This window comes from Sminthopsis crassicaudata, chromosome 4 (genome assembly GCF_048593235.1).
Source record: "Sminthopsis crassicaudata isolate SCR6 chromosome 4, ASM4859323v1, whole genome shotgun sequence".
NCBI classification, from domain to species: Eukaryota; Metazoa; Chordata; class Mammalia; order Dasyuromorphia; family Dasyuridae; genus Sminthopsis; species Sminthopsis crassicaudata.
In genome coordinates, this window is record NC_133620.1 from 455,959,672 (window position 1) to 455,987,340 (window position 27,669).

Sequence of the window (27,669 nt, forward strand, 5' to 3'; positions counted from 1 at the left end):
AGCAGGTTTCAAAAATTCACTTTATTCCAATGTGAAACGAAGATGTGATGGTTTAAAAACAAGAAACCCAAGTTCTTGATCAGCTTGTGGGGACACGCTCACACTCACTTTCTCGCTCACACTCGCGCTCTTGACACTTTGATTTTTGAAACAAAGGCGGATGGATGGACTGGACCTCCAGGGCTTCAAGTGAGGGGAGAAGGCGGCATTTCCCACGGCAGGTCACCCTCCTCACACCCAGCGCGGCAGTCCCTTCCCCTGCCCCTGGTGGCCCCAAGCTCCGCTGTCCCCGCACAAACATCCTCAGTAGTGACATGATCAGCAAGAGACAGAAAAGACCCTGACTTGAGCCCCGTCACACAACTGTTAAAAACGTCCCTTTGGGGGGAGAGGGAGTGACCTGTCCACACATGATTTCGTGCTGCTTCCCTCCTGGGGCTCCCCCTCACTCAGTAAATCCCACCTTCCCCCTACCATTCAAACAACTTTAAAGGGTGGGGGGAGGAAGAAAAAAATACATTCACGTTGAAAGCCCCCAATCCCCTGGGATTTCCCCCCCCCCCCCTTCCTGGTCCCAGCCGAGGACCTGGAGTTAGAGAAGGGGGAGGTGCTCAGCTCAAGCTCTGGAGGGGTCGGGCAGGAATGGGACTGTGCGTATTTGAGCTGGGGCGCAGAGACACAGTCCGGCACCTCGCCAGGCACTGTGGACAGACGGACGGGAGGCAGCGGGCGAAGGGGACCGGCGTGGAGATGTCTCCGAGACAGCCCCCTCCCCCAGGCCCGGCCACCCTGTGGCAACGGTCACGGGGACAATGCTGCAGAGGGGGCGATGGCTCTTTCCTAAAGCAGAAAAGCTAACGTTAGCGACCAAAAGGTGTCACGGTGGGGGTGGGGGGCCCAGGCCAGGGCGCGCTCCGTCCCCTCTGCGAAGGGGGCCCCGCATTTTGGCTTGGAGCCTGGGCACCCAGGCCGAGGGCGGGCAGACCCTCAGGAGGAGGCGGCAGCGGCAACACGGGTAGCAGCAGCGTCCTTACATCAAGCATACGAATGACCTGAGAAACAATCTCATCTCCACAGAGTCCATTTGGGGAAATAAGCCGGGGCTATGTACACATGAGAAATGGACTGATCAATAATACGTGGGGAGAAGGGGGGGAACAGAGGCTGCCCCTGGCACCACTGTCCCTGGCCAGCGGCTACATGCTCACACGCTCCATCCAATTATAGGGCTCCAAGAAGGACTTTGCATTGTGTATTAATTGTACCAGTGCAATAACATTTTGGTTGGGGGCCAAGGTGCTCGGGAGGAAGGAGACGTGACCCCTTCCCCGGCCAGCAGGACATGGCATCTACCTGCCCTCTGCCAATCACTGGGGGGCGAGTGTCCAGTTTCTCCCTCTCTGCCCCTAGAAACATCATACTGAGCTCAAGGTGGGGGGGTCATCCCCTGGCAAAAGGCTGGATGCTGCCTCCTCTCGAGAGCCCGCGGGAGCAGTGGCGGCGGCAGTGGTATCGGCATCCCGCGTGGCAGCCTTGCTGGTTTCTTGAAGTTGGTGCCGCCTCACCACCTCGGCCTTGAGGTTTTCCAGATCTTTTTGGCTGAGGAGAAAGGTTGGCAAGGGGTGCACGCTCGGTCAGAGGGCCAGGGACCTGGTGCCCAAGTCCAGACCTGACACCCCCCCACGTGTGCTGCCGTACAGCTCGAGGCCCGGGAGACGGGGATGGACAACGTGGCAGCCTGGGGCCTCCTGGAAACTGGGGTCTTTCCATCTCTTTACACCCTTGGGAGAGTCCAAGAGCTTAAGGGGAGAATTCCAGAGACACTCCCTTCACTTAACCAGATCCCTTCCTGGGATGATTTCCCCTATCCAGAACACAGCTGGGAAGCCATAAGGAAACTTCAAAAAGCCAAAATGGCATCCCTGGAAACCTGGGCATCCAATCCCATCCCTCCTTGTAATAAAACCGACTTCTAGCCAACAAAGGGACTTGGTCAATTAAGTGAAAGAAGGGAAAATGAGGCAAAGATGGCTCAAGGAAGCGAGACCCAATGGCTCCCACGGCCCTCGCTGCAGCTCTGCCAACGGCAGAACTCGGGAGAGAAGCTGAGGCTTAAAAGATGTTCAAGGAGTGGGGAAGGGAGTAGAAGATGGCGCTGGGACATCTCCAGTGGTTCCGGCTATTGAGACAAATGGCTAGGGGGCGCAGCTGATAAAGCATCAGGCCTGGCTTCAAACACATCCTAGCTGACTGATCCTGGATAAGTCACTTACTGCCAATGAGTACTTTAAAAGTAAAAAAGTACTTTGAAAGTAAAGTGAAGGCGGGTGAGGGGAAAAGAGACAAATGGAGAGACACACAGTGAATGAAGCAAGTGCTGGGATCAGGGAGGGCGAGAGGAAGGCTCAGGGGTCTGCCCGCCCCTGCCTCGAGGACTCGCTGAGCTAAAAGCCCTCCTGCCCTCTCTCGATTCAGATCCCAAGGGAGAGAAAGGAAGGGAAGGATCAGGGTAAGTGGCAGGGTCTGGGAAGGGGAATGGGTGTCAGTGCAGAGGCTCCCCGGGAGGCCGGCGGGGACCGATACAGGGAAGTGAGGGAGCGGAAGGTTTTCTGCGGGGACCATGTGAAAAATGCCAGCGCTCTGAGCAGCCTCCCCCCAGGCCACAGAGGACGTCTCTAGCCAAGGTCTGCCTGTGGGCGCTTCTGCAGCTTTCAAGTGAAGGGGAGAGAAAACTTTGTGGCCTAAACAATACCAAAGTTTGAGAAACCAAAGGGGGTAGAGATGGGCCTAGCAGCGGTAGAGGAAGGGGCAAAGAATGCTGGGAGGGGCCTGGAGGGCTGCTATGAAGGCTGCTGAGGAGAGGGCAAGCACACCAAGCCCAATGACCCAGCCTGCCTCCCAGGCTCTGAAGAACTCGCACTCTGCCCCACGGCCCGTTACGGGGGCAAGGAGGCATGGCTGTGCCCTTTGAGCTGCACCGCCCCAGCCGGTGTCCTTCCCCCACTGCCCCCTGACCCTGAACTGACCTGAGCGGAATGAAGAGGATGCCGTTAATGATATGGAGCTGCTCCAAGACGCTGGCCATGCTGGGGGCTGTGACCTGGGCACGGACAAGGGGCACTTGTGAGACCGGGCACTGCGGGCACACCTCCCGCCCTGGCTGGGGAGTGGCAGGCCCGGGTACCTTGAGGGGCACGATGTTGGCGCTGGAGCCATTGCGGTAGATCTCATTCATGGTGCGCTGCAAGGCCACGGCCTGCTGGGTGAGGCACTTCAGGTAGTCCGAGCTCTCCTTGGTCTTCTCGTGGCTCTCTCCGAGCTACAGAGAGAAGCGGGATCAGGAGACCCCATGCCGGGCCTGGGCCGTCCCCTCCCCCCTCTAACCATCCACCACCTCACCTGGCTCTTATAGATGGTGTAGCCCTCCTTCTCGTGCTGCAGGGCCGACCGGAACTCGGCCTTGCTCTCATAGACCCGGGCCACCAGGTGGTGACTGTGGACACAGAGGGGAGCCCAGTGAGCTCTGCCCTCGCTCCACGGTGACAAGGGAAGCCCCTGCGCAGCAGCCTGCACTCTGCCCAGATCCCGGGGCCTCCCTCCCTCCACAGTCTCTGAGAAGGCTGCTGGGCGGGACCCTGGGGGAAGGTCCTCGGGCCTGTAATCTGTCTGCAAGCGCATCACGGGGAGTCCCTCTAACTTTGGTCAACAAGGGTGATCTTTCTGCTTTCAACAGCACCACAAGAGGTGCTGGGGTTAGACACAATGACCAGCAGCCTCTCCCCTCAAGTGCCTTCCCTTCTATGGCCTCTCGTGAAGGAGTGAGACCCGAGAGAAAGCTTCAGGGGGCCCTCAAGAGGCTGGTGACAGAGGGGGTGGGGTGGGGAGGCCGGCCTGGCCCGAGGAGAGGGGGCCCGACAGGCTCCTCTCTGGAGGAGCGCCTGCTTACCTGAGGGCCACCTTGAGGGACTTGGCCCCATGGTACTTGGCATTGATGCTCAGGGCGTTCTCCAGGAAGCGCAGGGCGAGCTCATACTCCATGACCCCGTGCAGCACCAGTCCAATGTTGTTCTGGGGATAAGCCAGGCGTGAGGCGGGGCCAGGCCACGCCCCCGAACCCCCATGCCCCAGAGCCTGCCCCAACACTCACATCCAGCAGGGCCATTTCCGGGTGGTCTTCTCCAAAAACCAACAGCAGGAGGTAGCGGGCGCGGTAGAGCAGGCTCAAGGCCGTGGACAGCTGGCTGCTGGCGAAGCAGTAGAGAGCCAGGTGCATCTGTGGAGGCCAAGGACAGGGTCAGCCCCAGCTCACGCCTCTTGTCCCTGGAGGTACCAGGAGCTCAGACGTCGGCTCAACCCCTGGCGTCTAACTGCAAATATGGAGCCCCACTTCTTGCCCGCAGGTGCCTCTTCCCTCCACCCCCCTCTAAGGGCACCAAGTGCCCAAAGGCCTGGGCACTATTTCCCTGTCCCTCCTCCTCCCCCTCAATTTTCAGATGAGGAAACTAAGCCCAAGGACATCCAGGACCAAAGCCGCCACCCAGCCCAGGCCCCAGGGGCCCCAAAGCACTCACATATTCCTGGATGGTGTTGGGGTGCTCGATTCCCAGCACCCGCTCACTCATCAGCACTGCCTTCTGCTGGTTACTTAAGGCCTAGGAAGCACAAAGGGACAGAGAGCTCACTGATGCTGCTGTGCAGATTGGGGCCTTCTCCCACCTGGGCAGACCTCCTTCCCCTCCCCCATCTGTGGGGCCACAGACAAAGGCCTGGGGGGAGAAGCACCCACCTCGGCATAGTCCCCCATGATGTAGTGAAGCCGGGCGAGGAGGCGGAGGCAGGCGCAGATCTCCACGTGCATGGCCCCGTACACGTTGTTGAAGAGGTTCAGGGCCTCCGTGATGAGCTCGCAGCCCTCCTTCAAGAAGCCTGGCAGGGAAGCGAGGCCTGTAATCCTGTGTCCGCACCCTCCCCGCCACGGCCCAGCCCGGCCCTCCCCATCATGGCCCAGCCCGGCCCCATGTACCCACCCTGCTGCACTTTGGCCTGGCCGCTCTGGAAGAAGTGGAAGGCGTCAGAGGCCTTGGGGTTGACGTGCTTGACCACGGGGAAGATGTTGAGGACGTCCTCCTCGGTGAAGGCCGGCTTGTGCCTGCTGTCAAAGCTGTACTCCTTGAGTAAGATCTGCAGGGGCAGCGGCAGGGAGACATGAGCCTGGGGTCGCTCCAGCCCGAGTCCCGGGGGCTGGGTCAGCCGTGGCACGCGGTCTCCGCACCCACCTGGATGCCGGTTTTCAGGGAGATCTCTCGGAGGAGGGTTATCTTCTGCAGTCCAAAGGTTTCCACGGCCTGGTCGACGGTCTCACTGAGGAACACCACAAGCTAAGTGTTTCCGAGCTGGGCCCGGGCCCAGAGCTGCCCCCCCCTCAGACACAAAGGGCCAAGCTCAGGGCCCTGCCTCCAGCTCTCTCCTGGGACTGCCTCTGCTCAGGCTCCAGGAGCACCCCTCCCCCCGTCCTTTCCCCGGCCCCTACGCTTGGCCCTTAACTCTGACCCCCTCTCCACCTTCCCTCACCACTCAAGATGGAAGTCAAAATAGCTCTTGGCCTCCTGGCAGATGTCTTTCCAGAGCTCTTGGGGGGTCATGACGGCCCAGGCCGTGTTGTCGGCCCCTCCCGGGGGCCTGTTTTTCCTCCTCTTGTTCTTCTTCTTGGAGACGAGCTCATCGGCGGGGAGATGGGCAACAGGGTTGGGGAAGGAACTGAGGAAGCAGTTCAGGAAGTGGCTGATGGCCGCCGAGAGGCCCGAGAGTTCCACACCCTGGGTCAAGCACACCAGTGGTCAGGACCCGGCCCGGCCAAGAGGCCCAGGGCCCAGCCCATGCCTCGCCCACCCCAAGGCCAGCCCCGAGGCCCAGCGCACACTGAGTGCAATGTAACCCCCCCCGCCCCGGGCCACCTCCGGGCTGGGGCTACCTGAAGATATGTCTTGAAGATGTGCTTGGCCGAGCGGGTGATGAGCTCACTGATGCCGATTTTCTGCAAGGGGTTGGGAGGAGATGACATCAGCTGCGGTGGAGGCACCTTCCCTTTGCTCCCCGCTGCCCCCCGCCCCGGCCGCGCCACTCACATAGATGTGGTCCAGCTGAGGTCGGGCCGGGCTCCTGAGCACAAAGTCCAGCACCTTGCCCAGGTAGCGGATGTTGATGCCACGCTGGTGCATGGCCTCCGCCAAGGTGGCGCCGTCCATGGGCAGCACTGTATGATCTGTGCAGTCTTTCACCTGAGGTACGGGCAGGAGTCAGGATAGTGCTAGTGCTCCCCCAGCCCCAAAAGCACCCAACCCAGCACCCTAATCTGGGTGGGCTTATGCTGGCTCCCCTGGACACCCCCCGAGAAGAGTACAGTCAAACAGGAAAGGAGTACTGAGGCCAAAGAAGTCATCTCACTCCCCCAAACTCCTTTTTCCAGGGTCAGTGTCTCACAGGACACGTGCAGGGCCGTCCAGCCTCCCTCTAGAGATCTTCAACCCTCTCCTTTTTACAGATAAGACTTCTAAGGTTCAGAGGGGTGACCTACAGGGCCCCTCCCCAACTGCAGGGAGGCCTGGGCACAGGTGGATGTGAGCTGGGACTCCATACAAAGGAAACTACAGCGTTTCCTTCCCTCCCCTCAACTGGCCCAAGCCTGCTCTGTCCCAGCACAGCATGGAAGGCCTGGGGGAAGCCGGTGGGGGGGGAGGGGGGAGAGTGGGAGCCAGACCAGGGCCACACAGGGCCTAGGGAACAAGGAGCACTCCCTGATAGCCCAGGGCAGCTCCTGGGCTAACTGAGGCAGTTTGACTTGGGTCATCTCCTAGGCTCTCGGGCCCTCACCAGGCCAGGAATCTGGCAGGAGAGCAAGAAGGCCGCGGCGTCTTTGAGCAGCTGCTTCTGGTCTCGAACTTCATCTTGGCAGGACTCAGGGAATCGCACACCTGTCAGCGGAGTGGAAAGAGAGGGGCGGGATCTGGGGGTAAGGGGGCGGGTACCCTCACCCTGGAACCACTTAGAGGCTGCCTTCAGGCTACAGCTCCCTCCCCCAAAACACCTTGCACATACACATGCAAACAGGCAAACGCATCCCCCCCCCTTTGGTTGACCCCATCCTTGGGCCCCCCGGGGGCCTTCCAGCCCCGACACCCCTGCGCCTCCACACCTGGTGAAAAGATGTCAGGGTTGAAGCGGATGTCGAAGGAGGTGCTGCTGACGGAGCCCACGGCCTTACAGGCGTTCTGGATCACCTCCCGGCTCTTGGGGTCCACTGCTGGGGAAAGAGAAGGGCACAGAGAGATGAGGAAGAAGCAGGGTGCCGCTTGTCGAGCCTCTGCGGTCCCACTCAGGGCAGGGCATGGGTTGGGGCTTCTCTGGGGGAAGCCCGGCCGGGGTGGAGAGCCCCTCTCTCCATCAGCTTGGCCGGGCTCGGAGGCAGAACATGCCACGTCCAGTTCAGATGCCTGCTCTTCATCTAGCCTGTGAGGAGGAGTGAGGGGCACTTGCCAAATCAGGGCCTGGCCTGCACAGCTTGGGGCCTGGACCACTGCTGGCAATGCACCCTCAGCCCCAGCCCAGCAGAGGCAGACGGAACTGGAGCTGGCCCGGACGCTCACCCCCAGGGCTCGACTCTCATCTGCAGTGACAGACATGGACCCCACAGGACACGAGGACATGACCCAGGACCCGCCGATCTCAGGGCTCCCCCCGCCCCTGGCCCCAGCCCCACCTGGGCCGCTGTCGGAGGCGATGGTCTCCGCGAGCTCCTTCACCTTGGCTAGGCCGCTGGCCCCTTCCTCAGCAGCCTCCAGGGCCTCTGGGCTCTCCGAGGCCCCAGCCTCACAAGCACCGTTCTCCAGTGGGCCCGGGCTCTCAGCCCTGTTAGCTTTCTGCTGCATGAGCTGAATGGCCGCTAGTTTCATGAAGAGGAGGTACCTGGAGGACCAGGCCCAGGTCTTAGGGCAATGCCCTGCACCCAGCCCACCCCAGGGAGGGGAGGCCTGGAACCGATCCCTGCTTTCCCTGTGCCCCCTCTCCTAGAGGGGAACCTGGGCAGGATATCTCAGCCCAGGAAGCCCGCTGCTGCAGAAGGAGGGCTCCATTCTGCAGGCTAATCCCCTGAGCCTCAGGCCGCATGGGGCGGCTCCACCCGGGTGCCAGGCGCAGTGGCCCAGCCTCACCTGTGCTCCACAAAGGCATCCACCAGTTCTTGGCGCAGGCAGCAGAGCTTGTGGCGGTGAGGCTTGGGGAAGCCGGCCCGCCGGCAGTCCTCAGGGAGTTCCTCGCCAGCCACTGGCAGGAAGTTGAGGTCAGGGGGGAAGGTGCGCAGCAAGTCCAGGATGTAGTGGCGGCCATCGTTGCCGATGATGCCCTTGCACTCCACGGAGGAGCACAGCTCCACCTCCTCGTCGCGATCGTTGAGCACCCGGTGCCGCTGGATCTTCAGGGGCCGGCTGGTCTTCTCCAGGAGCTCGAGGTAGCGCGGGTGCGAGACCACTGTCTTCCCAAAGTCGATGGAGCCATAGATAACGCTCTGCTCCTGCTCCCGCTCAAGGATGCCGGGGATGATGGACTGGGCCGTGACTCGGTAGCCTCGGTAGTCCACCACCACGGTGCCCAGGGTGTAGAGGCCCTCGACGTCCACTGCGTTGTAAGTGCGCACCCCATTCAGGTCATTGGTGGGGGCCACGTAGGCGGCCACGTCCCCCCCGAAGTCCTTGTAGTGGTCTCGGACGTCAAAGCCCAGACTGAAGAAGATGTTGTTCCAGATGAACATCTGCATCTTGGTCTCCTCGCTGGGGTTGATAGCCATGACATTACCGTCGATGACCGCCATGGCCCCCCGAGTGGCTGCCGCTGTGAAGTCACTGTGCACCTGGCCGGCAAAGAGTCGGCTCAGCGAGGCAATCTGGCTTTTGCTCAGCTGCCCTCCCTCGGGGAGCCTGTCTTTCTGGGGTCAGAGGGCCTGGGGCTCCGTCCTCAAAGGAAGCCTTTTAAACCCATACGTAGGTGCCCAGAAGAGCACAGTTCTGTGTGATTCTCCCCCTTCCTGGGAGGGAGCCCCTCTCTCTAGGGTCCTTACTAGGCCTGCCCCCCAACTCTTCTAGGTCCCTATCCCTCCCCCCTGGGGAGGGAGGGGCAGAACATCCCAAGCTAACAATGGTCTATCTCTCCCAGACATTCAGTGAGGGAGCACCAAGGGTCACCTTGCAGGAAGAGGGATGAGAAGGCCTCAGCAAAGGCCTCCCCCTAGACTGGGAGGAGCAGCCTGGACCCCAAAGGCCAGCAAGGCTGTCACAACTTTGGGAGAGCAGGAGCACAGGGTGTCCTGCCTCCAGCCCCGCCTCCACCAACCATGTGACCTTGGGGTCTCCCCTTTTCTGGGCCTCAGTTTACACAACTTGAGGTGTGACCTGGAGTCTAAGGCCCCGGCTCTAATGCTGCAGGGCGGCCGGAGTCAGCAGCATAGGAGAGCAACCTGGGCCAGATCACGGGGGAGAGTGGGGGGGAGGAGGGAAGGAGGAGCCACATACTCTCTCTCTCCCCAAGCCTCTCTAACAAAGAGCTGGGCCCCCTCCTGCGGGCCCTACATCATCCGATAACTAGGGCCTGAGAAGGCCATGGAGCATGTGCTCCTCTCTCTACCTTGAAGATGGCGCGTTCCCGCAGCAGCCGCTCAGGAAGGTTCTTGCGAGGAAGCTCCCTTGTGGTCTGAAGCTCCTCATTCCAGTCCCGGGTCTAGAAGAAGGCCCCCGCCCAGCGAGCGGTTAGAGGCCTCTGGGATACTGCTGTGGCTCCTTGGGACAGGCACTGGGACCCAGCCAGGCCCAGCATCTCTCCCTCACCCACATCAGTCCACAAGCCAAGGTGGTCCCAATCCCGAGCCCCCCACCGTCCTGTCCTCCCTTCACATGGGGGGTGGGGGGAGGTCGCAAGCTCTGGACAAGGACCTAGGAGGCTGAGGGGAGAGGGGGACTGGGAGGGCACCTGGCCAGGGATGTGTTCTTCATAGCCCAGCCGAGATGTGTAGGCATCCTCCGCCCGCACGCAGTCCATGGCGTGCTCCACCTGGGGGGCCGTCCAACTGTAAACCTGGAACGGGGTGGCGATCCTCTCGAAAGGGTGGCGCTGGACCCTACATTTGGGGAGACACCCCCCCAACGGCATCATTAAACAGGCCTCCCCCAAGCTCAGCACAAGATAGCCCCGCCTTTCCTCTGCGGGGCCTCTCCCCAAAACTGCCTTTTCTCCCCCAGACTCTCCTGCTCAAGGCCCTAAAGTGTCCAGACCAGGGGTACTCAGCAGCCACAACACATGACAAGCACCCAACGGTGGGTTTCAGGTCCTGTGTCTGATACAGACTGAAGTTCCTTGGGGAACCCCCTCCCAAAATGGCTCTGCTTAGGACCCTGAGGTCCCGGGCAGGCTCCCCGGGTGTGAAGGACCCCCCTTTCTCCAGTGGTAGGAAGTCCCACCCCTGAACCCCAGCTCCTGGTCCAAGAAGAGAAAGCGGCAGAGGATGAGAAAAAAGACAGGCCTCGGGGCTGGGCCACGTCTTCCCCGGGGCGTACAGGACCCGGGCCAGAGGCCAGGAGGGAACAGCCAAGCAGGAAGGGACCTCACCTTTTCTTCTGCAGGAGAGCAAAATTCTTCTTAAAGGTCGGACTGATCTGGTTGAGCAGCTCCACCAAGGAATGGCTCAGGAACCGGGGGCTGGCAGGTTTGGGGTTAAAGTTGTATGCGGTGGATCTGTGAGGAGACGAGACGTCAGTGGTCATGGGCCGGTCCTGGTCGGAGCCCAGAAACCGTGCCCAGATAGTGCCAAGCTCAGGGTTGGGCAGGGGGGTGGGGGGGAGAGGCAGGGGCAGAGAAGGGAGAGGAAGGGGGTGGGGAGGAAGCCGTAAGCAAGCGAGGGCCGAGGGGATATTCGGGCCCAGGCCGGACAAGGGGCACACTCACTGGTTCAGGTAAAAACCGCGCGTGGAGGCCGTGATGCTGACATGCCGGTCCTCTGCCGTGATCACAAACAGGTACATGAGATCCCCATGCATCTTCCGGTTCCCAGGTGGGGGGTTCCAGCCGCTCATGGTGAGCACCTTCAGACACTGCAGGGGCTGTGGGGACAGGAGGGGGGGGGGGGTGCGTGCACGTGCATGTGTGAACCAGTGGCAGTCAAAGTCGCTGGACCTAGGCTATGGGTGGGTGGGCACGGGCCTGGTGGGGCCCTGGAGCCAGTTCAGTGTAGGAGCCTGGGTCTCCCTGGATGGCCTGAAGTCCGGGGACAACTTACCTTCCAGTCCCGGTTCTGAGGCTGGAGAGCGCAGAGTGGTCGCTCCTTGCTTCCGGGGAGGATATGCTCAGGCGGGGTGCAGTCAATCGGCTCCATTTCAATGCCCTTCTTCTTCCTCTTCCCGCTATCTGAAAGGGCAAAAAGCTAGTCCATAAAACAAACGGCTCCCAATCCCTGCAAGCCCCTACATGGGCAAGCCACATGCCGGGTTCGCATCCCCAACCTGGAGATTAGGCTGGCATCCTATCATCAGGATGTCTCCCAGGAAACCTGGGACAGGACAAAGTGGGGCCCCCAGTAAAGACAGGACACTCCCCCCATTCCCTCAGGAAAAGACATCTGTCCTACCCTCCACCCAGGTTCCTCAAGCCCGGGAACCCTGCAGGACAGGAGACAGGAGGGCCCCAGAAGGGTATGAGGGTAAGGAGCCTAGCAGGAGTTCAGAGGTAGGGACCACAGGAAGCCAGGGAGGGTAAAGGACGCAGGAGGGCAGGGAGTTAAGGACCCCAGGAAGGGAGGGGTGGGTACCTCCTAGGTCACCATCTGTGAAGACGCTGAGGAAGGACAAGGAGTTGCAGTCCACCCCATTGAAGGCATCTGAGGGATCCAGGCTTTTCAAAAGGTCTCGGATGTGGCGCACGTGGATTCGGGCTTCCCGGACAGTATAGGGCTCTGGGGAGGAGTCACAGACTCAGAGCAGAAATGCACTTCAGAAGGGATGCACCCATATCCCTTTGCTTCACAGGGATGGCCTCAGCAGAGGGACGAGCACAAGCCGGCACCCAGCAGACCTCCCCCAGGCTTTCCCGGCCCTAGAGCCTGCCGGAGCCTTCCTCACAAGTCTCGGTTCAACCAGAGGCAGGTGTGCAGAATGCAGCTGGCTCTGTGAGGACAGACAGCCCAGGCCCTAGAAGCAGACCCAAAGGAACACCTCGAGTCCCCCAGCAGCACCTAGTCCAGTTCCTAAAGGTCTGTTTTATTGTAATATAGGGACGACCAAAGGGCAGAAATGAAGCATTATACCAAGTCCAAGGAAAGGTCATTACTGAGGTTTGTGGGAAGACAAAGGGGCAGCCTTCTGGCCTAAGGGGCGGCCCAGGGCAGGAGGAAGGCCAGAGTGCCCCAAGTAGGAGGTGAATCCATAGGCCAAAAGGCCCCAGAGCGCAGAAAAGGACAGAGGCCTGCCCGGCCCAAGCCTGGCCACAAAGCTAGTGAGGGCACAGGGAACCAGATGGGGCCTCTGAGGTCAGCTAGGCCAAATCTCTCTTTTCACAAAAGGGGAACTGAGTCTAGTCCCACTAAGGTCACACAACTGGTTAGGCAACTAAGCCCAATTCCAGGCAAGCTGTCCTGTCATCGGCCTTGAAACAAAGGGTTCCCAGGAACCAGCTTCTCTGGGGCCTGACACTGTCAGAAAGAAGAACGGCTGACGTTTGCTTCCATGGGGTATCCCGCCGGAGGGGTTTGCTCATGGCCCGCCCCAGCACAGTGGACGCTGAAGCCGAGGCCGAATTATCCTGGGAACACCAAACTCCCCATGCTGTGTATTAAATACAAGTGTTTACAAGCCGGAATCCCAAACCCCGAGAAGCACTCCTGGAGGTGGATGCATGGGTCAATCTCCAGAGTGACAGAAAGCTGGAAACAGGCCGTTTCTCTTATTTGGGAAAGTGAGTGGGACAGAGGAAAGGCGGGAGCTGAAGGTACATGAACGAATGAGGCTCTGGTGGGAAGCCCAGCTCTAGGCCAGAAGGTCCCTTGGAGACTCTCGGGACCAATCCCTGAGAGGCCTAGTGACAAGTCCAAAGTCTCCCAGGGAGAAATGGCGGAAAGAGCGTTTGAACCCAGGTCTCGTGCCACCAAAGCTAAGGATTGAATTGTTACTCCAAGTTCTGTTGCAGCAAAGGAGCCTGAAGATGCTGGGAGCACGAGGGCAGAAAAGTCAAGGAAAGGGGGGAAACAAGAAGCCTGGCTCAAGTGACCTCAGAAAACAGGCAGTATGAGGGGAGCTGGGTCCCCAAACCAAACAAGCAGCTCTCCGTGCACACAGAGAAGCCTGTTCAAGGGAACCTGAGGAAGGGGAGAATGCTCACAGAGGCTCTGTGCCCACACTGGCACCTGGGGAGGAGATCTCCAGGGGAGGGCTGTCCATCCTCAGGTTAGCACAGAGAAAGTGGCTTAGGACTGACTGGGTGAGTTCTGTCTGCCTGCGAGCAGTGTGAGAAGGATGGAAAGAGACCAGATTGAATTTTGCAAGAAGTGTGGCCACAAAGGGAAGGAGGGAAACTGAAAATGGGTGGAGGGGATCCTAAAAGCCTTTTTAGGATAAGCAAAAGTTGGGATTCTAATGTAGTAGAGATTTGGGAAGAAATCAGTGAGGAAATCAAGACTGAAGATGTCAAAGAAGGAAGGGATTTGGGAGGGAGATCACAAAGAGAGATAGCAGTAAGGTCTAGTCCAAAGCCAGCCCCAAGAGGATAGTTCTGGCAGGGACCTGTTCCAGTAGAGAAATATGTTGAAAAGGACTGCACATGTCTAACGATTATCGGAGTGTTGGGGATGGGTCTTGGGGAGGGTCGGAGAAAGTTTGGAACACAAAGGCTCACAGGAACAGATGTTGAGAACTACTTTCACATGTATTTGGAAGAAAGGAATGCTATTGAGGAAAAAAAAAAAAAAAATCAAATTAAAAAAAGAGATTTACCTGTTCCAAGATTCTAAGGCCACAAAAACAGTAAAGAACCTCAAGGGGTAGACATGAGAAGGAAGGAAGCTCCCATCTGGTGCTATCTATCTTCCCGGGGAAACAAGAGGACAGCTAACATATCACCTGGCTTCTTAAACTGTGGCTCACGACAGAATGTGGGGGTTGCAAAATAATGATTTATTATCAGCATGTTTGATTTGTATCAACTGTTTTATATGCCTACACACCCATGGTCATGTAAAAAAAAAAAAAAAAAAAAAAAAAAAAAAATTCTCAGCTGAAAAGTGTTCACAAGTGGAAGAAGCCTAAGCAGCTTCGTACTACTGCACACACAGGGCCGGGGGACATCGCTGGTGCCTGACAAGAAAAGCTCTGGATCAACAAGCATGGATCAGGACCACAGAGCACCAGAGAAAGTTTTGGTGGAGGGAAAAAAAATCAGTGCAATCTCTCCTGAGTCTTCAGTCAGGGAGACAGGCTTCCAGAGGCCAGTTGGAGGTGAAGCTGGGCAGCTCAGGGGAAGCCCCTAGCCCAAGTGCAAGCGAGGACCCTGATCCAGGTCTGAGCGCACAGAACTTAAAAAGAGGAAGCCAACAACTATACCCGGCACCGATCAAATGTGGGAAAGCTCAGTCCAAATTTTGACTCCTAGAGCTCAGAGAAAAAAACTTAATTTCAGGAAAGGGAGCAGAAGAAAAGGAGCTAGGAAAGAAAAATGTAGAGGTGAGTGCAAAGGACTAACTCCAGAGATGTGAGGGGTGGAAGGCTTAAAGAAAACCTTATTTTTCCCGATTCCATTTCCAAATCTATATCCTGGTAAAGATGACAAAGAACAAGTCACTCTTCTTGGGAGGGTGAAATCCAGTAAAAGAGTGATCTCCACTCTAGAATCAGACCTCAGGGTTAAGGCAAGCCCCTAGAAAAGAGCCTGTGGCTACTCCAGCTAACTGCCGACTCCTGCAGAGCCCCAAGTCTTCCCCACGTGCTGTCATCTATCATGATAACCCAATCTGCTTTGTATAAATTATTTTTTGGACCCAAATCGATTTTTGTGTCACCTACCTTGATTGCTCTTGACTCTGATCCTTTGGACATCTCGGTTTGATCATGAATGCATTAACCATCCCACACCCACATATTTGAACTCAGAAGAGTTCTCAGATCCTGAGAACAGTCACTGACCTTCCACCACTCTCAACATGGAGCCTTCCTCCAGCCCCTCAATGGTCCGGAGCTCAGAGAAGTTGTCAAGCACATTGCCATCCAGTTGCAGAGAGAAGCAGGTGCGGTGGCAGGTGTCCTCCCGATCCATTAGCACTTGGTGAATCTCCTGAACCATCTCCTGGGGAGAAACCTGTACGAGAGAGGCCCGGACTGAGCATGAGAGCCTTCCCAGCTCCACCATGAGTAGGAGAGACAACCCCAAGGCTAAAAGAAGCCTTTGGCCCCTCAACTCTGACTTAGGATCAAGAAGCTTCCTCGGTGGAGACAGGGGGGGTGGGAGCCAGACAGTTCTCTGGTTCCTAGGCTAAGGACCTGAAACCCAGGAAGAGGAAGGGAAGGTGGGCCTGTTTATGGAGATTTGAATCAAGTTTCTCTGATTAAAGCTTCATTTTCCAAATATATAGGGAACAAGGCAAATTTCTAAGAATACAAGTCATTTCCCAATAGACAGTTAACAGGGGAGTTTTCAGAAGAAGCCAAAGCTATCTATAATGGTCATATAAAACTATTAATTAGAGAAATACAAATTAAAACATCTGAGTTACTACATGAGGCCTATCAGAATGGTAAATAAGACAGAAAAAGAAAATGACAAATGTTGGAGGGGATATGGAAAAATCAGAACACTAATGGTTAGTGGAGTTATGAACCGTTTGAACCCTTTTAGAGCAATTTGGAACTATGCCCAAAGGGTTATAAAACTGCACATACCCTTTGACCAAGCATACCCCATAGGGATTTTTAAAAAGGGGAGAAAGAGCCATAAAACTGTGCACACCCTTTGATCTAGCAGTATTATTACTGGGCCTGTATCCCAAAGAGATAATAGGGGGGGGAAAAAAAAAAAAAAGGAAAAGATCCACATGCAAAAAGTGTAGCAGCCCTTTTTGTAGTGGCAAGGAAATGGAAATTGAATGGGCATCTATCATTTGGGGACTAGATGAATAAATTATGGTATGTGAATATAATGGAATTTTTTTTTAACACAACAGCTTTTTATTTTCAAAATACATGCAAAAATAGTCACCCTTGCAAAATCTTGTTTTTCTCTTCCTTCCCCTCCCCTACATGATATATGTAATCCAATATATGTTAAACATGTGCAAGGGAATACTACTATTGTATACGTTATGATGAGCAGGATAATTTCAGAAAGGCCTCAAGAACCAATGCTGAGTGAATTGAGCAGAACAAGAGAACATCATACACAGCAACAAGATTATGTAATCAATTGTGATGGACATGGTTCTTTTCAACAATAAGGTGATTCAAGGCCATTCCAAGAGACTTGTGATGGAAAGAGCCATCTGCATCCAGAGAGGACTATGGGGACTGAATGTGGATCAAAGCATAATATGTTGTGTGCTTTTATTTTTTCTTGATTGTTTTCACTTTTGATCTGATTTTTCTTGTACAGCAAGACAATTATGAAAATGTTTAAAGTAATTGCACATGTTTAACCTATATCAGATTGTTTGCTGTCTTGGGAAGGAGAGTGAGGGGGAGAAGCAGAAAAAAATTGGGGACAAGTTTTACAAGGTTACAAGGGTGAATGCTGAAAACTATCTTTGCATGTATTTGGAAAAATAAAATCCTGAAAAAGCATTTAATAAAGAAATAATTAAAAAGGGAGTGAGAAAAGGACTAATTTGTACAAAAATATTTACAGTAGTTCTTTTTATAGTGGAAAGAAATGAAAATTGAGGGGCTGCCCATCAATTGGGGAATAGCTGAATGAGTTGTGGTATATGGTTGTGATGGAATACTATTGTATAAAAAATGAGCAGGATGGTTTCAGAACATGGAAAGATTTCTATGAACTGGCACAAAGTGAATTGAGCAGTGGGGAGAACATTTTACACAGTAACAGCAACACTGTATGCTAATCAACTGAATAATAGCTATTGTCATCGATACAATAACCCAAGACAATTTTGAAAGACTTATGATGAAAAATGCTATCCATTTTTTTATCCACTCAAAAAGAATTGAGTCTAAATGCAGACGGACGCATACTTCTGCTTTATTTCTCTTAGATTTTTCTTTTAAATCTACGTTCTCTTTTTCAGCATGACAAATATGGAAATGTTTTGCATGACTATATGTATACAATCTCAAGGAGGGATGGGAAAGGGAGGATGGAGGTAGGATGTTTGAAATTAATTTTTTTTTGAGTGTTAAAATTATTTTTATATGTAATTATGAAAAAATAAAATAAGGTTCTAAGGGGTAAAATTTGTTCATTTAAATTTATAATTTCACTTGACACAAATTCCACAATTAGATGTGTACATTTTACATATGAGGAAAAAAGCTCTCAAAGACTATCCTAAGATGGTAAGAAGAATACACACATGAAACAAACTAATCATAGTAAAAGGTAGTGAGGTAACTATGAGAAATCAGAACTGAAGGGTCAGGAGGGGGTAGGGGGAGAAAGAGAATATCTAAGCTGGATCCCAAAGAGGAAGACTTGGGCCTTCTTGCTGATAGGGAGGAGCCTTACTACCTCCTCCTTCCTGGAAGCCCACACAGAGATGCTCCTAGTACCTACACTCCAGGAGTGAGGACCAAAGGACTGAGGGAGGGAAGGGAAATTATTTTATCATTTGTCTTAGTGTTCCCCCCCCAAACTACACCCCCCTCCCTCAGGTTGGGCCCCAGGACAGTCAGCTCCCTCCTTCTGCTGCTACCAGGAGCTAAGCAATTTCCTGGATCAGAGCCCAGAGTACAGGCAATTCTGCAGAGACAGGCCGGGGCCCACGGTGCTCCCACAGCAGCAACTCAACATGTGGCCTTGGTCCCCTGGCCTCTCAGGAACAGGGCCTAAGCCCAAGTGACAAGACAGCCTTTGAAAGGGTGAGGAGAAAATGAACAGGGCAAGGGGGGAGGGAGACAGGACCTTCCTTCCGTCCTCCCTCCATAACAAATCTAGGTAAGAACATGAAGAGGTTCTAGTTTAATCCCTACCCCAGGAAATGGTCTTTGCCCAAGGTGACACCCCTAGATGTCTCCCACTCTGGGCAGCTCCTAAGGAGCCCTTGCCCCTCCCAGCTCTGGAGCCAGGAGCACTCGAGGGGCTGGGGATGATGGAGCAGAGAGCTCAGTCACTTTTTTCCCTCTGGGCCTTCGTCATTTTCTAAGGAGGCAAAATTCCCTTGTTTCTGAGTGTCTGGGAGCCTAAAACTGAGAAGACAAGGAGTCCACGCCTCCTGCCCAGGCCATGGCGCTCAGGCCCTCCTGACAGCTCATTCATGGACTTTAAGGTTTAAAAAAATCTTCAGATTCTATTCCCGGATCTACCTCCCAGTTCAGACTGTTACCCGGGACCTCCTCCCAACTTTGCAGAGGTGGGGGGGGGTCACGTGTGCGGAAAGTGAAACACCTGTCAGAGTTGCCATCAAAGTAGGTTTTTCTCAACTTTCCTTCCTTTCTTTTACAATCTATTTTACTGTCTCTGCAGACTTTAGCTCAGGCCTGGAATGTTCTCCCAGTTGGGCATGGGGCTGGGGGGTGGAGTAGGGGGTGGTGATGAGAAACAAAAACGTGAATAAAAAAAGTGGAAAAAAGTTTTGGCAACAATATTTGCTATGTAGACAGCACAAGAATTAGCATTTAAAGGAGGAGAACCTAGGGGTCTCAGGTCAGAACATCATCCTGTAGCAGGACCATGGGATTCTTGCCGAGGCGGGTGCACATGCGCCTCACAGGCACTCAGGGCCTCCTCTCCCCTCTTCTTCCAGCCCCCCTACTCAGGCCCCTCACCTGCAATGAGAAAGTCTCGATCCCAGGGACCGAGATCTTGACAGTGAAGCCGGTATCCTGGATGACAATGACCTCCTGCCCACTGCTCTCGTCACCGCCTTCAGCCTCTTCATGCCCATTCTCCTTGGGCTCCTCACTCTTCTTGTCCAGACAGTCCCCATTCAGCAGCATGACTGCTGGGAGCTCTGGGATTGGGGAAGAGGAACAGATCAGAGCAGGACCCTGGGGTTGGCCTCTTGGGTCAACAAGGGTCCCCCAGGCCAGACATCCTGGGCTGGGCCTCCTCTATACCCCTGAGTCCATTGGGAATTCCTCAGAAAAGAGGATCATGGGAACCATTGGGGTGGGAGGAAAGACCCCCCCAGTCTAGCTATATGTCCCACCCTTCTCTCCCTCCACCCTGAGCCCATGACTCTCATATGGTTATGGAGACCTCCCACCATAAGTTCAGTGCATTTCTTGCAAATCCCCTTTTATAGTTGAACCCAAAAGTGATGGCACAAGGGAAGTTCAAAGCAAATCAACAAGTAAAAGAAGACCGGGTGAGGTGACTGTGAAGGTCCCACCTACCACTAGTCTCAGGAAAGGAACTTACAGAACTTCTCCCTGCCAGCCTGGACCAGGGGAGGGAGGGCCTGACTGACGGCGCCAGAATGGGGCCCATTCCTCGCAAGTGGGACCATCTCCATGCCTTGACTCCCCAGTCCCAGCCTTCCTGGCTGGCACCCCGGCCTGAGCAAGCCCAAACTCTCAGCACACTCTGTACCCCAAGCCTCCGTGTGCATAACCATGCTCAACAAACACTCTGCACCCCTGGGCTCCTTGGGCCTGGCAAGCTGCCTCCTGATCTAATCATCTCCCCAGGGCTCAAGCCCCTGCCCCTGCCCCTGAGCCTCCATGAGTCTCCTTGTTTTGGCCATCCCTTCTTCCCTAGAGTTTGTGCTGGCAATCAGATAGGGGAGAAGAAGCCTGGTCCCAGGCCTTCTGCGATGGTTAAACTAAGCCAGAAGCCTCCACCCTGCCTGGGACAGACTGGCATCGATCTGCTTCCCCTGAGTCAACTTCTTGTGACCCAGAGTATCTTGCACAGTGAGGTGTGAGCCTGTGATCAGTACCTGTCTACCTGTCATCTGTCACTCTGATTCGGCTGCCTCACCTGAATCACAGACAAGGAGCTGGAAGAAACGACAACCAGGTCTCCCCAAGGCCAGAAGTCACATTTGTGCTCCCTCAGAGGAGGAGAAAGATGAGATCTAAGCCCTGGCCTCCTCCCTGGGGGGCTGGACTACATGGCCCACACGGTACATATAGTGCTGCCAAAAGACTCATCTCCTTTGGCGGGGGAGAAGCAGAGAAAGGGACAGAGAGAGTCCAACACCCCCTTCCACAATAGGGGCTGACAGGATGACCGCCCCCAGGAGGACCAAGCAGCACCTGCCACCCTCAGGGTTACCTGGGCAATCCCCTCGTGGCCCATCTCTAAAGACAGAAGCAGAATCCTAAAGCTGAATCCAGAAGCAGCACCCCAACAACCCTCTAGAGAGGGGCCGGCCGTCGGGGCGCTCTGGCCACGGGCAGCAGCTGGGCTCCCCTCCCGAATGAAAGACCACAAGCAATGACCAAGATGTGGGTCCCTGCCTAGCCTGGGGTGGGACACAGCACCTTTGTAGCCCCGGTGGTCCTGAGGCCCTCCCCCACCCAGGGACCCAGTGGCCGGCTCTCCTGTAACACTCAGAACAAATTTCCCGGCTTAGACGCGAATATCCAACAGGAACGCACCACAGGGCTCCTGGGAGGTCCCGGCTCACTTGCTTATGGCCCGTCCCTCCCCTTGGGAGCCCTCAGCTTCCTCATGCACACAGTGAACAGAGATGAGCTTCCCCCATCAGGGCCTCGGCACCCCAAACCTAGCTACCGGCCCCCAACACGGCATCCCCTCCACAACGAGGCTCAATCATGGGGGGAACGCACTCACTTGCCCACACATGGGAACACTGGCAGACATAGCACAGAGACATATCCCCTACAGCCCTTACACAGCCCACCTGCACACACAGGGCACACTCATTCATGCACCCCTGCATTCTCTCTCTCACACATACACGCTACCTTGGCTATGGGGTCACAGCTCTCCCTGTCTAGGCTGTGAAGGGATTCCTGATCCTCGGGCCGTCCTTAGGACAAGCTTCTGGGGGTAGTGGGGGGGGGCCTTCCCAGGGGCCCAGAGTCACATTTCCTGTGTAGACCAGCCCAAGACAGAAACCCGATCCTCCCTCACCTACCAGGAGCACGTGTTCCAGCCACACAGATCAGAGGCTGGCAGAGAAGGGCTGATCTACCCCTTGCCACCCAAGGACAAGGGCCCCTGCTGACCCCAGACCCACCTCCTTCATGCCCCCCGGGTACAGGCAGCAACAGTGGCGGTGGCGGGGGCTGCATCTCCTCCCTCTTCTCTGGCACTCCAGGGCTCTCATCCCCACGGGGCACTGGGCCCTTGGGACTGGAATGCTCTTCTTGGGGGCTACAGAGGCTCCCAGCGCACGCCGAGTCTGACAGTGGAGCCCCCCATCCACCCTCTCCAGGGGAATCCTGGCTCTCAGCCTCTAACTTATATAGGGGCCCCAGAGCCAGGGACCCATGACTGCTATATGTGAATGGGGCTTTGCTGGTAAGACCCAGCCCACCCACTGACCCTGCCCAGCCGCCCTCTTTAAAGCTGGCACTGCCAGCTTCAGGTTTCACCAGGCCCTGCTCTGCTCCACCAGCCTGAGGGCTGGCTAACCCCCTGCACTTGGTGGCCAGCTCAAGGTCGGCTAGAAGGACAGCAGCGGGACAGGCATCTGAAGCCACTTTTAAAACCTGAAGGTTTCCATCACCAGCTGTCTCTACTCCAAGGGGGTCTGGAACCCTTCTCTCTCCGTCGCTGGGAATAATATCTGGGTAAGGGTCCCTGCCACAGGGAACATTTGGCCCGCTCTGCACTGGCAAGGGGTTCTCCAGAATAGGAGTCTTAGGCAGGAGAGGGGCCCTCTCCTCATCCCTGGCAGGAGCAGACAAAACAGCCTCTGCCAGCCGCCAACAGCAGCTGGCACAGACCCCAGCCCAGGACATTGGGGACGGCCTCACCAAAATGTCCTTTCTCCAGAGAGAGCTGCCACCAAATCCTCTTGGAAACTCCTCAGGGAAATGGTAGAGTGGGGGGATATGACCTTTCCCCCAAGTCTTCTTAGGTCTATCTCCCCAGAGGACTGTCTGGAGCCCCACTTACAGGTGCCCTGGCCTTTTACAAGTCACACATTATGGAGAGAAGAGGGCGGTAAGAAAGCGGAAAGGGGACTGGGAATTCTCTGTAACTACTAATCTCGTGACCCAGCCTCTCAGCCCCCAATAAGGAGAGAGCTTGGCCCCCCTCCCATCCCCTGAGAAATACTAGCCTCAGAGAAGGGAGGGGAATGGAGCCAATTCTATTCTCTCTGTGGATTTTCCCAGGAGAAGCCCAGCTCACAGCAGGGAAAATGTAAAGGCCCCAAAAGAAGAAATAGGAGAAGGCCTACAGGAAAGCAGCCCCCTAGTACTGGTGGGTGAGGCCATCTGACCACCCGAGGCTGGGGGACACCCAGAGGCTGAGTGAAACAGCTCAGGGATCCACTGACCAGAGTCAAAGGGGGAGGGACAAAGCCCCAGCACCTCTGCTGATCTCCACAGCCCCCAGGACACAAGTGAGCTTGGCCCAGACCCAGCTGCAGAAATCAGTCCAGGAAGGAAGCCGAGATCTCCAAATACTCAGTGTTTCCTCCAATCTCCTCCCAGGAGGCCGCAGGCCCTGAATATCCTAGTCCTAGATGTTCCAGATCTGACCACTCTGACTCTTGGAGTCCCTCACTGTGGCCTCCAAGGTCCCTTCCAGCTCCTGCTCCCATACAAGGGCCACCTGAAGAGAGATGTAGCAGAATGTCCTAACAGGAGACTTCCACCTACAACGTCCCCTGGAGAAGACCCCCTCCCCAAGTCCCCACTCTCAATCTTGAGCTAATCTGGGAAATGGGGAACCGGCGGCTGCGAGGTCAGTTTTCTGTTACTCCTTCAAATGCCCATTTCCAGGGATGGGGACAGAGGGCCTTTGGTGGTATTGGATTGCCTTCCCGCCCCAGGGGGGAAACATCTTCCTCCTTCAAGGCCTTCCCTTTTTCCACTAACCCAAAAGGGCCAAGAGGAGGTGGTCAGCGAAGTGCCGGTCCCTGGGGCTTGGCATCCTTCGAAACTAGAACCATTCTCCCCTCCCTCCCTCTGCTAGGCAGACTCTCAGGTGGAGATTCTGCTGGTGGCCCAGTCCAGGAAACCCGAGGAGGGGGGAGTGTGAGCACACAGAACTTAATTCCCTTACATAAACAGCAGCCCCCTTCCCCTCCATACAGTGAGCCCAATTCTGAGACCAAACAAGCTGCAATCTGATTTTTTCACTGGAGGAGGGAAGAAAGGGGGACCTTACAGGACATACTGCCCCCTTCCTCCTTCTTCTTGGGGTTGGATGGAGAAGGCAGGATCCTCAGGGCCTCTTTTTGGTTTTGTTTTGAAACTGCTGTGAGTTTGAGGTCATTTAGCCTTCAGCCTTCATTCTACAGAGTGGGCCCAGGAAAGCTCACTTTCCCAAGGTCACACCGCTTGTCAGTAGCACAATGATCCTTCTCTCATTCCAAGCTGCCTGAAGCAAGGATAAACAAATGCCAGCAGCCACCCACCCCCCCAGCCCCAAGGTCGGCCTCTGCCTTCTGCCCAGCCCACTGGCTGATAAAATGACAATTATTTCTCTTGGAGCCTCTTTGGGAGGTGAAGGGTCCTGAGGAGACAGAAGTAGCAAGGGCCTCGCAGCTCTCCCTCTCCTAGGGCCCTGAAACACTGAAGTTTTCTTAGTAACGGACTCTCATTTGCCCATAACCTGACTGTTCTCCATCTATGATCAAAGAGATCTTGAGTGGGGTCCACCCCCATAGGGTCTCTAAATTCGCACAGATCTTAGGCCCCAAATGTTGCTGATGCTGATCTGTCACACACACACACACACACACACACACACACACACACACACACACACACACACACACACACACACACACACACACAGAGATGGGCGTGTTCTTTCCTACCCCCTCCTGACCGCCCACCCCGCTCCCATCAAACACCTGGCCTAGCTTCTCTTACCTGAGCCTGGATCAGGTCCCAGGGCCCTCCCTTCAGCACCAGCCCAGTGAGGAGCTACACCCCTGCCCCGGGGAATCCGCCCAGAAGGGGAGACCAGACAGCTTCTGGGCTTCTCCTCCCACACTCCTAGCTGAAGAGGAAGGCGCTGGCCTGGGTGGGGAGGGGAGCTGCTGGCAGAGGCACCGGGAGCCCCGCAGGACCAGAAGCTCATTTGGGGTCTGTCAGAGTTAGGGTAACAGGCTGGGCCCCGACCCTCTCCCATGGCTTCCTTGCCTTCCTGTAGTTTCAGCCGCTTGTTCCCCACGCCCCCAAAACCCCCACAGCCGGACAGCGTGCTCTTTCCCTAAGGTGATCGCCCGGAGGGCAGACACTTAGAAAGAACACCAAACACATCAGAAAGAACTTGAAAAACCAGCCTGCTCTCAACCCCCACAAGTTACTTTTTGCTAGACAGGAGGGTCCTGGCACCACTTGTGGACCCTCGGTTTCCTCCTCTCTGAGTAAGGGGGCTGGGCCAAATGGGCTCCCACGTTCCTTGGCTGGCTCTGGCCAGAAGGGACAGCTTTGGAGGCCTCAGGCCTTCGGGGCAAAGGCAGCGGGCGGAGAGCCACCGATTCTGTGCCCAGCCCCTGCACCAGCCCCAGGCTGCAGCTCATGTTTCCCATTTATAATCCAAATACAAGACACTTCCCTGTCAAGAGTGCACCGGGTGGACGGGAGGCGGGGGGAAGCTGGGCACCCCAGTGCTGCCCCCGACCCCTGACCTGTCACAGGCCCTTGGGCTGAACCTCTCTGGTTCCTCAGCTATAAAATGGTCATTGCAGGGGCAGAGATTTTTGAGCTGGAAGAGACCTCAAAGATCATCCCCCTCCCCAAAATCTCTGGGTCCTCGCCTACCGCTTCTCCCTGACTGCTGACCCCTATCTCAGGGTAAATATTCAAGGCCCCCTCTAATGAGTGGCTGACACCACTCCGATCCCTACTGTGGTTGCCCCTCCCCCGACCAGGTGCAGCCAGGAGACCCTAACTGGGCGGTTCCAGCTCCCCACCCCCACGGCTCATCAGCACCGTTACAGCCTCATCTTCTACCCTGGACGCAGGAGCTCCATCAGGGCGGGAGAGAAAAGTGCCCGGAAAGTCCGACTCTTGAGGGGGCGACCCAGGGAGCAGAGGCTGCCCCACGTGCAACCGCGTCCTCCAGGAAAAGGGAGAAATGAGAGAGCGGGAGGCAGGAACGAGGGGGGGAGGGGGGCTGACCCCCGAGGTCGGGGCCTGGCACCGCACAGCATCCCAGAACTCCCGGCCCCTCTCCGGCTGAATGGACCGGGAGAAAGTGGCGAGCGCCCCGCCCCTGCCACTCCCTGCTGCCTGACACCTGCCCCACTGGGATGGCAGTGGGGAGGGAGGGGAGGAAGGAGAAAGGAGGAGAGCCGTGGGGGTGGGGGGTGGGGAATGGCCACCAGTGAACTTTGCTTTAAAAACAGCAGCTCTGGAGCAGACCCATTTTTCGCAATCCGGTGGGTTAATGATCAAGGGAGGATGCAAATGCCTCGCTGCCACCCCCTCCCACATTCCCCAGGCCGGGCCCCCAGCGAAGGGGAGGGGGCGCGGAGGCTCCTCCCGCCGGCCTCGCTGCCCGGGGGAGCCCACGTGCTGACCCAGGAGGAAAACCATCTCCACAAAGTTGCCGGCCCGGGAAGGTCACCGAGCCTCCCCCGGAGGGGCTGGGAGCGCAGCTCAGGGTCACGCAGCGTGGGGCAGCCCCCGGCCATCCACCGAGAACCATGGGGAGGGGGCGCACTGACCCCCAGCCCGCCCCTAACTCACCCCCCGGGAAAGGGTGGCAGCAAAAGGCACATGGGCCGCGGCAGGTGAACCCCTAAAGGCCCCGGGGGAGGAGGGGCGGGGGATGGGCTGGCTGGAAGGCCCAGGAGCATTTCCCCACGCTAACACTGGGGGCCTACCTGCAAGCCGGGCAGCCCCGGCAGCCGCAGGGCCTCGGCCGGGAGATGCCCCTCACCACACCAGGAGAGTGGGGGCGGGGCACCCAGACAGCCAAGGCCCGAGCGGTCGGAGAAGGCAGCGAGGACCCCCCACCCCCACAGCCTTTCCCAGGATGGCGGCGACGCATGACAGCTGCCAAAATGCACGGGAGCGCGCGGGACGGACGGGGCGGCCCACCCCCCGCCCGATGCAGCAGCCCCTCCGCCGGGAGGGGGAGGGCGCACGGCCCGTCTAGACAGGTCCCTTTAACGCGGGAGGGGAGTACCACGTGCAGAGTTGGGGGGGCGGGGATCCCCTGTGGGGATAGCACAAGGAAGGAGATGGGGGTCACCGGCCGCGGGGAGAGGAAGGGTCCAGCCCGGTGGGTGGTGAAGGTGACCTTCAGGAAGGGGGAGGAGCAGGAGAGCCCGGCAGGCCCCGCTCCGAGGCCCCCGGCCCGGGGCCCAGCCCCCTCCTCACTCGAGAGAGCCGGCGCTCCGAGGGCAGGGTCTGGGGGCCGGGAGGGTCCCGGGCCGGGCCCAGGGACCCCGGGACACAACCGGGAGAGCCCGGGAAGGGGAGGGGGCTTGGAAGTAGAAAGTCTGAGAACCGGGACAAGGATGGGGAGGGGTGGGGGGGACGAGGCCTAGGATGGGGGGGCAGCGGGAGGATGGGAGACAAGGAGGCTGACTTACGGGGGGGGGGTCTGAGACAGGGTGTCAGAAGGGCCGGAGAGGGGGTCCAAGGTCGAGGGGGTGACGCGGAGGCTGAAGCCGAGGGTCCTCGGGGAAAGATGGGTAAGGGGGCCCAAGGTCGGGGGCGGGGGAGACGGGAGGTGCACGGGGGAGGGGGAGCCGGGTCGGGAAGAGCCCCGCTCTGGGGCTCCGAGCTGTCAGGGAAGACACGGGGGGAGGGGGGGGTCCAAGGTCGGAGGGAGACGGGCTGAAGCGTCGGGAGGGTCCTCGGGGAGAGCCGGGGAGAAGTCCCGGGCCGGGGCCGCCGCCGAGCCTGAAGCCGGGGCGCCCGCGGGGAGCCCCCCGCCCCGCCCCCGCCGCGTCCCTTCCCCGCTCACCGGCCGGGCCGGGCCTGGCCTTCCCGCCGCCCTGCGGGCCGGGCTCCCGGGGGCTGTCGGCGGGGGCGGCGGGCGGCAGCTCGTCCGTCTTGATGACCATGTCGGGCCGGTGCTGGCTCTCGGGCTGGGGCTGGGCTCCGGCTGGACCGTCCGCTCGCTCGGGCCGCGCCTGTAACCCAAGCCAAGCGCCCTGGCGCCGCCGCGACTCCTGCGGGAAGGACGGAGTCAGGCAGCCGCCCACGTGGTGCGCGGCGTCACCTTTGACCCCGCCGCCGCCGCTCCCCGCCCCGGGTCCGGGCCCGCCCCCTCACCGCCCCGACACCGCCCCCGCGCACGGAGGCCCGTCGGGGACAAAATGCCCCGCGCGCGCCCGCGCTGCCTAACGCCTTAAAGAGACACGCG

The 27,669-nt window shown here is 57.3% G+C and overlaps 1 protein-coding gene across 2 annotated transcripts; it reads right to left on the bottom strand.

Annotated features, from left to right (window-relative positions):
• On the bottom strand, positions 1 to 27,521 carry CLUH (clustered mitochondria homolog). 2 transcript variants are annotated; one of them, XM_074263896.1, is made up of 26 exons: positions 27,268 to 27,521; positions 19,014 to 19,198; positions 15,207 to 15,378; positions 11,846 to 11,989; positions 11,318 to 11,445; positions 10,987 to 11,141; positions 10,651 to 10,776; positions 10,015 to 10,162; positions 9,673 to 9,765; positions 8,208 to 8,902; positions 7,757 to 7,962; positions 7,193 to 7,297; positions 6,871 to 6,971; positions 6,126 to 6,278; positions 5,972 to 6,034; positions 5,572 to 5,816; positions 5,277 to 5,361; positions 5,028 to 5,181; positions 4,787 to 4,926; positions 4,572 to 4,652; positions 4,148 to 4,273; positions 3,947 to 4,068; positions 3,400 to 3,493; positions 3,185 to 3,319; positions 3,027 to 3,100; positions 1 to 1,599 (listed from the first exon to the last, which is right to left on the bottom strand). In XM_074263896.1, the coding sequence occupies exons 1-26, from the start codon at positions 27,365 to 27,367 to the stop codon at positions 1,416 to 1,418; spliced, it is 4,014 nt and encodes a 1,337-aa protein (XP_074119997.1). In that variant the 5' UTR covers positions 27,368 to 27,521; the 3' UTR covers positions 1 to 1,415. The 2 variants fall into 2 exon arrangements, with proteins under 2 accessions (XP_074119997.1, XP_074119996.1); XM_074263895.1 differs by having other exon boundaries at positions 7,193 to 7,300.
• Between the last annotated feature and the right edge of the window lie 148 nt (positions 27,522 to 27,669).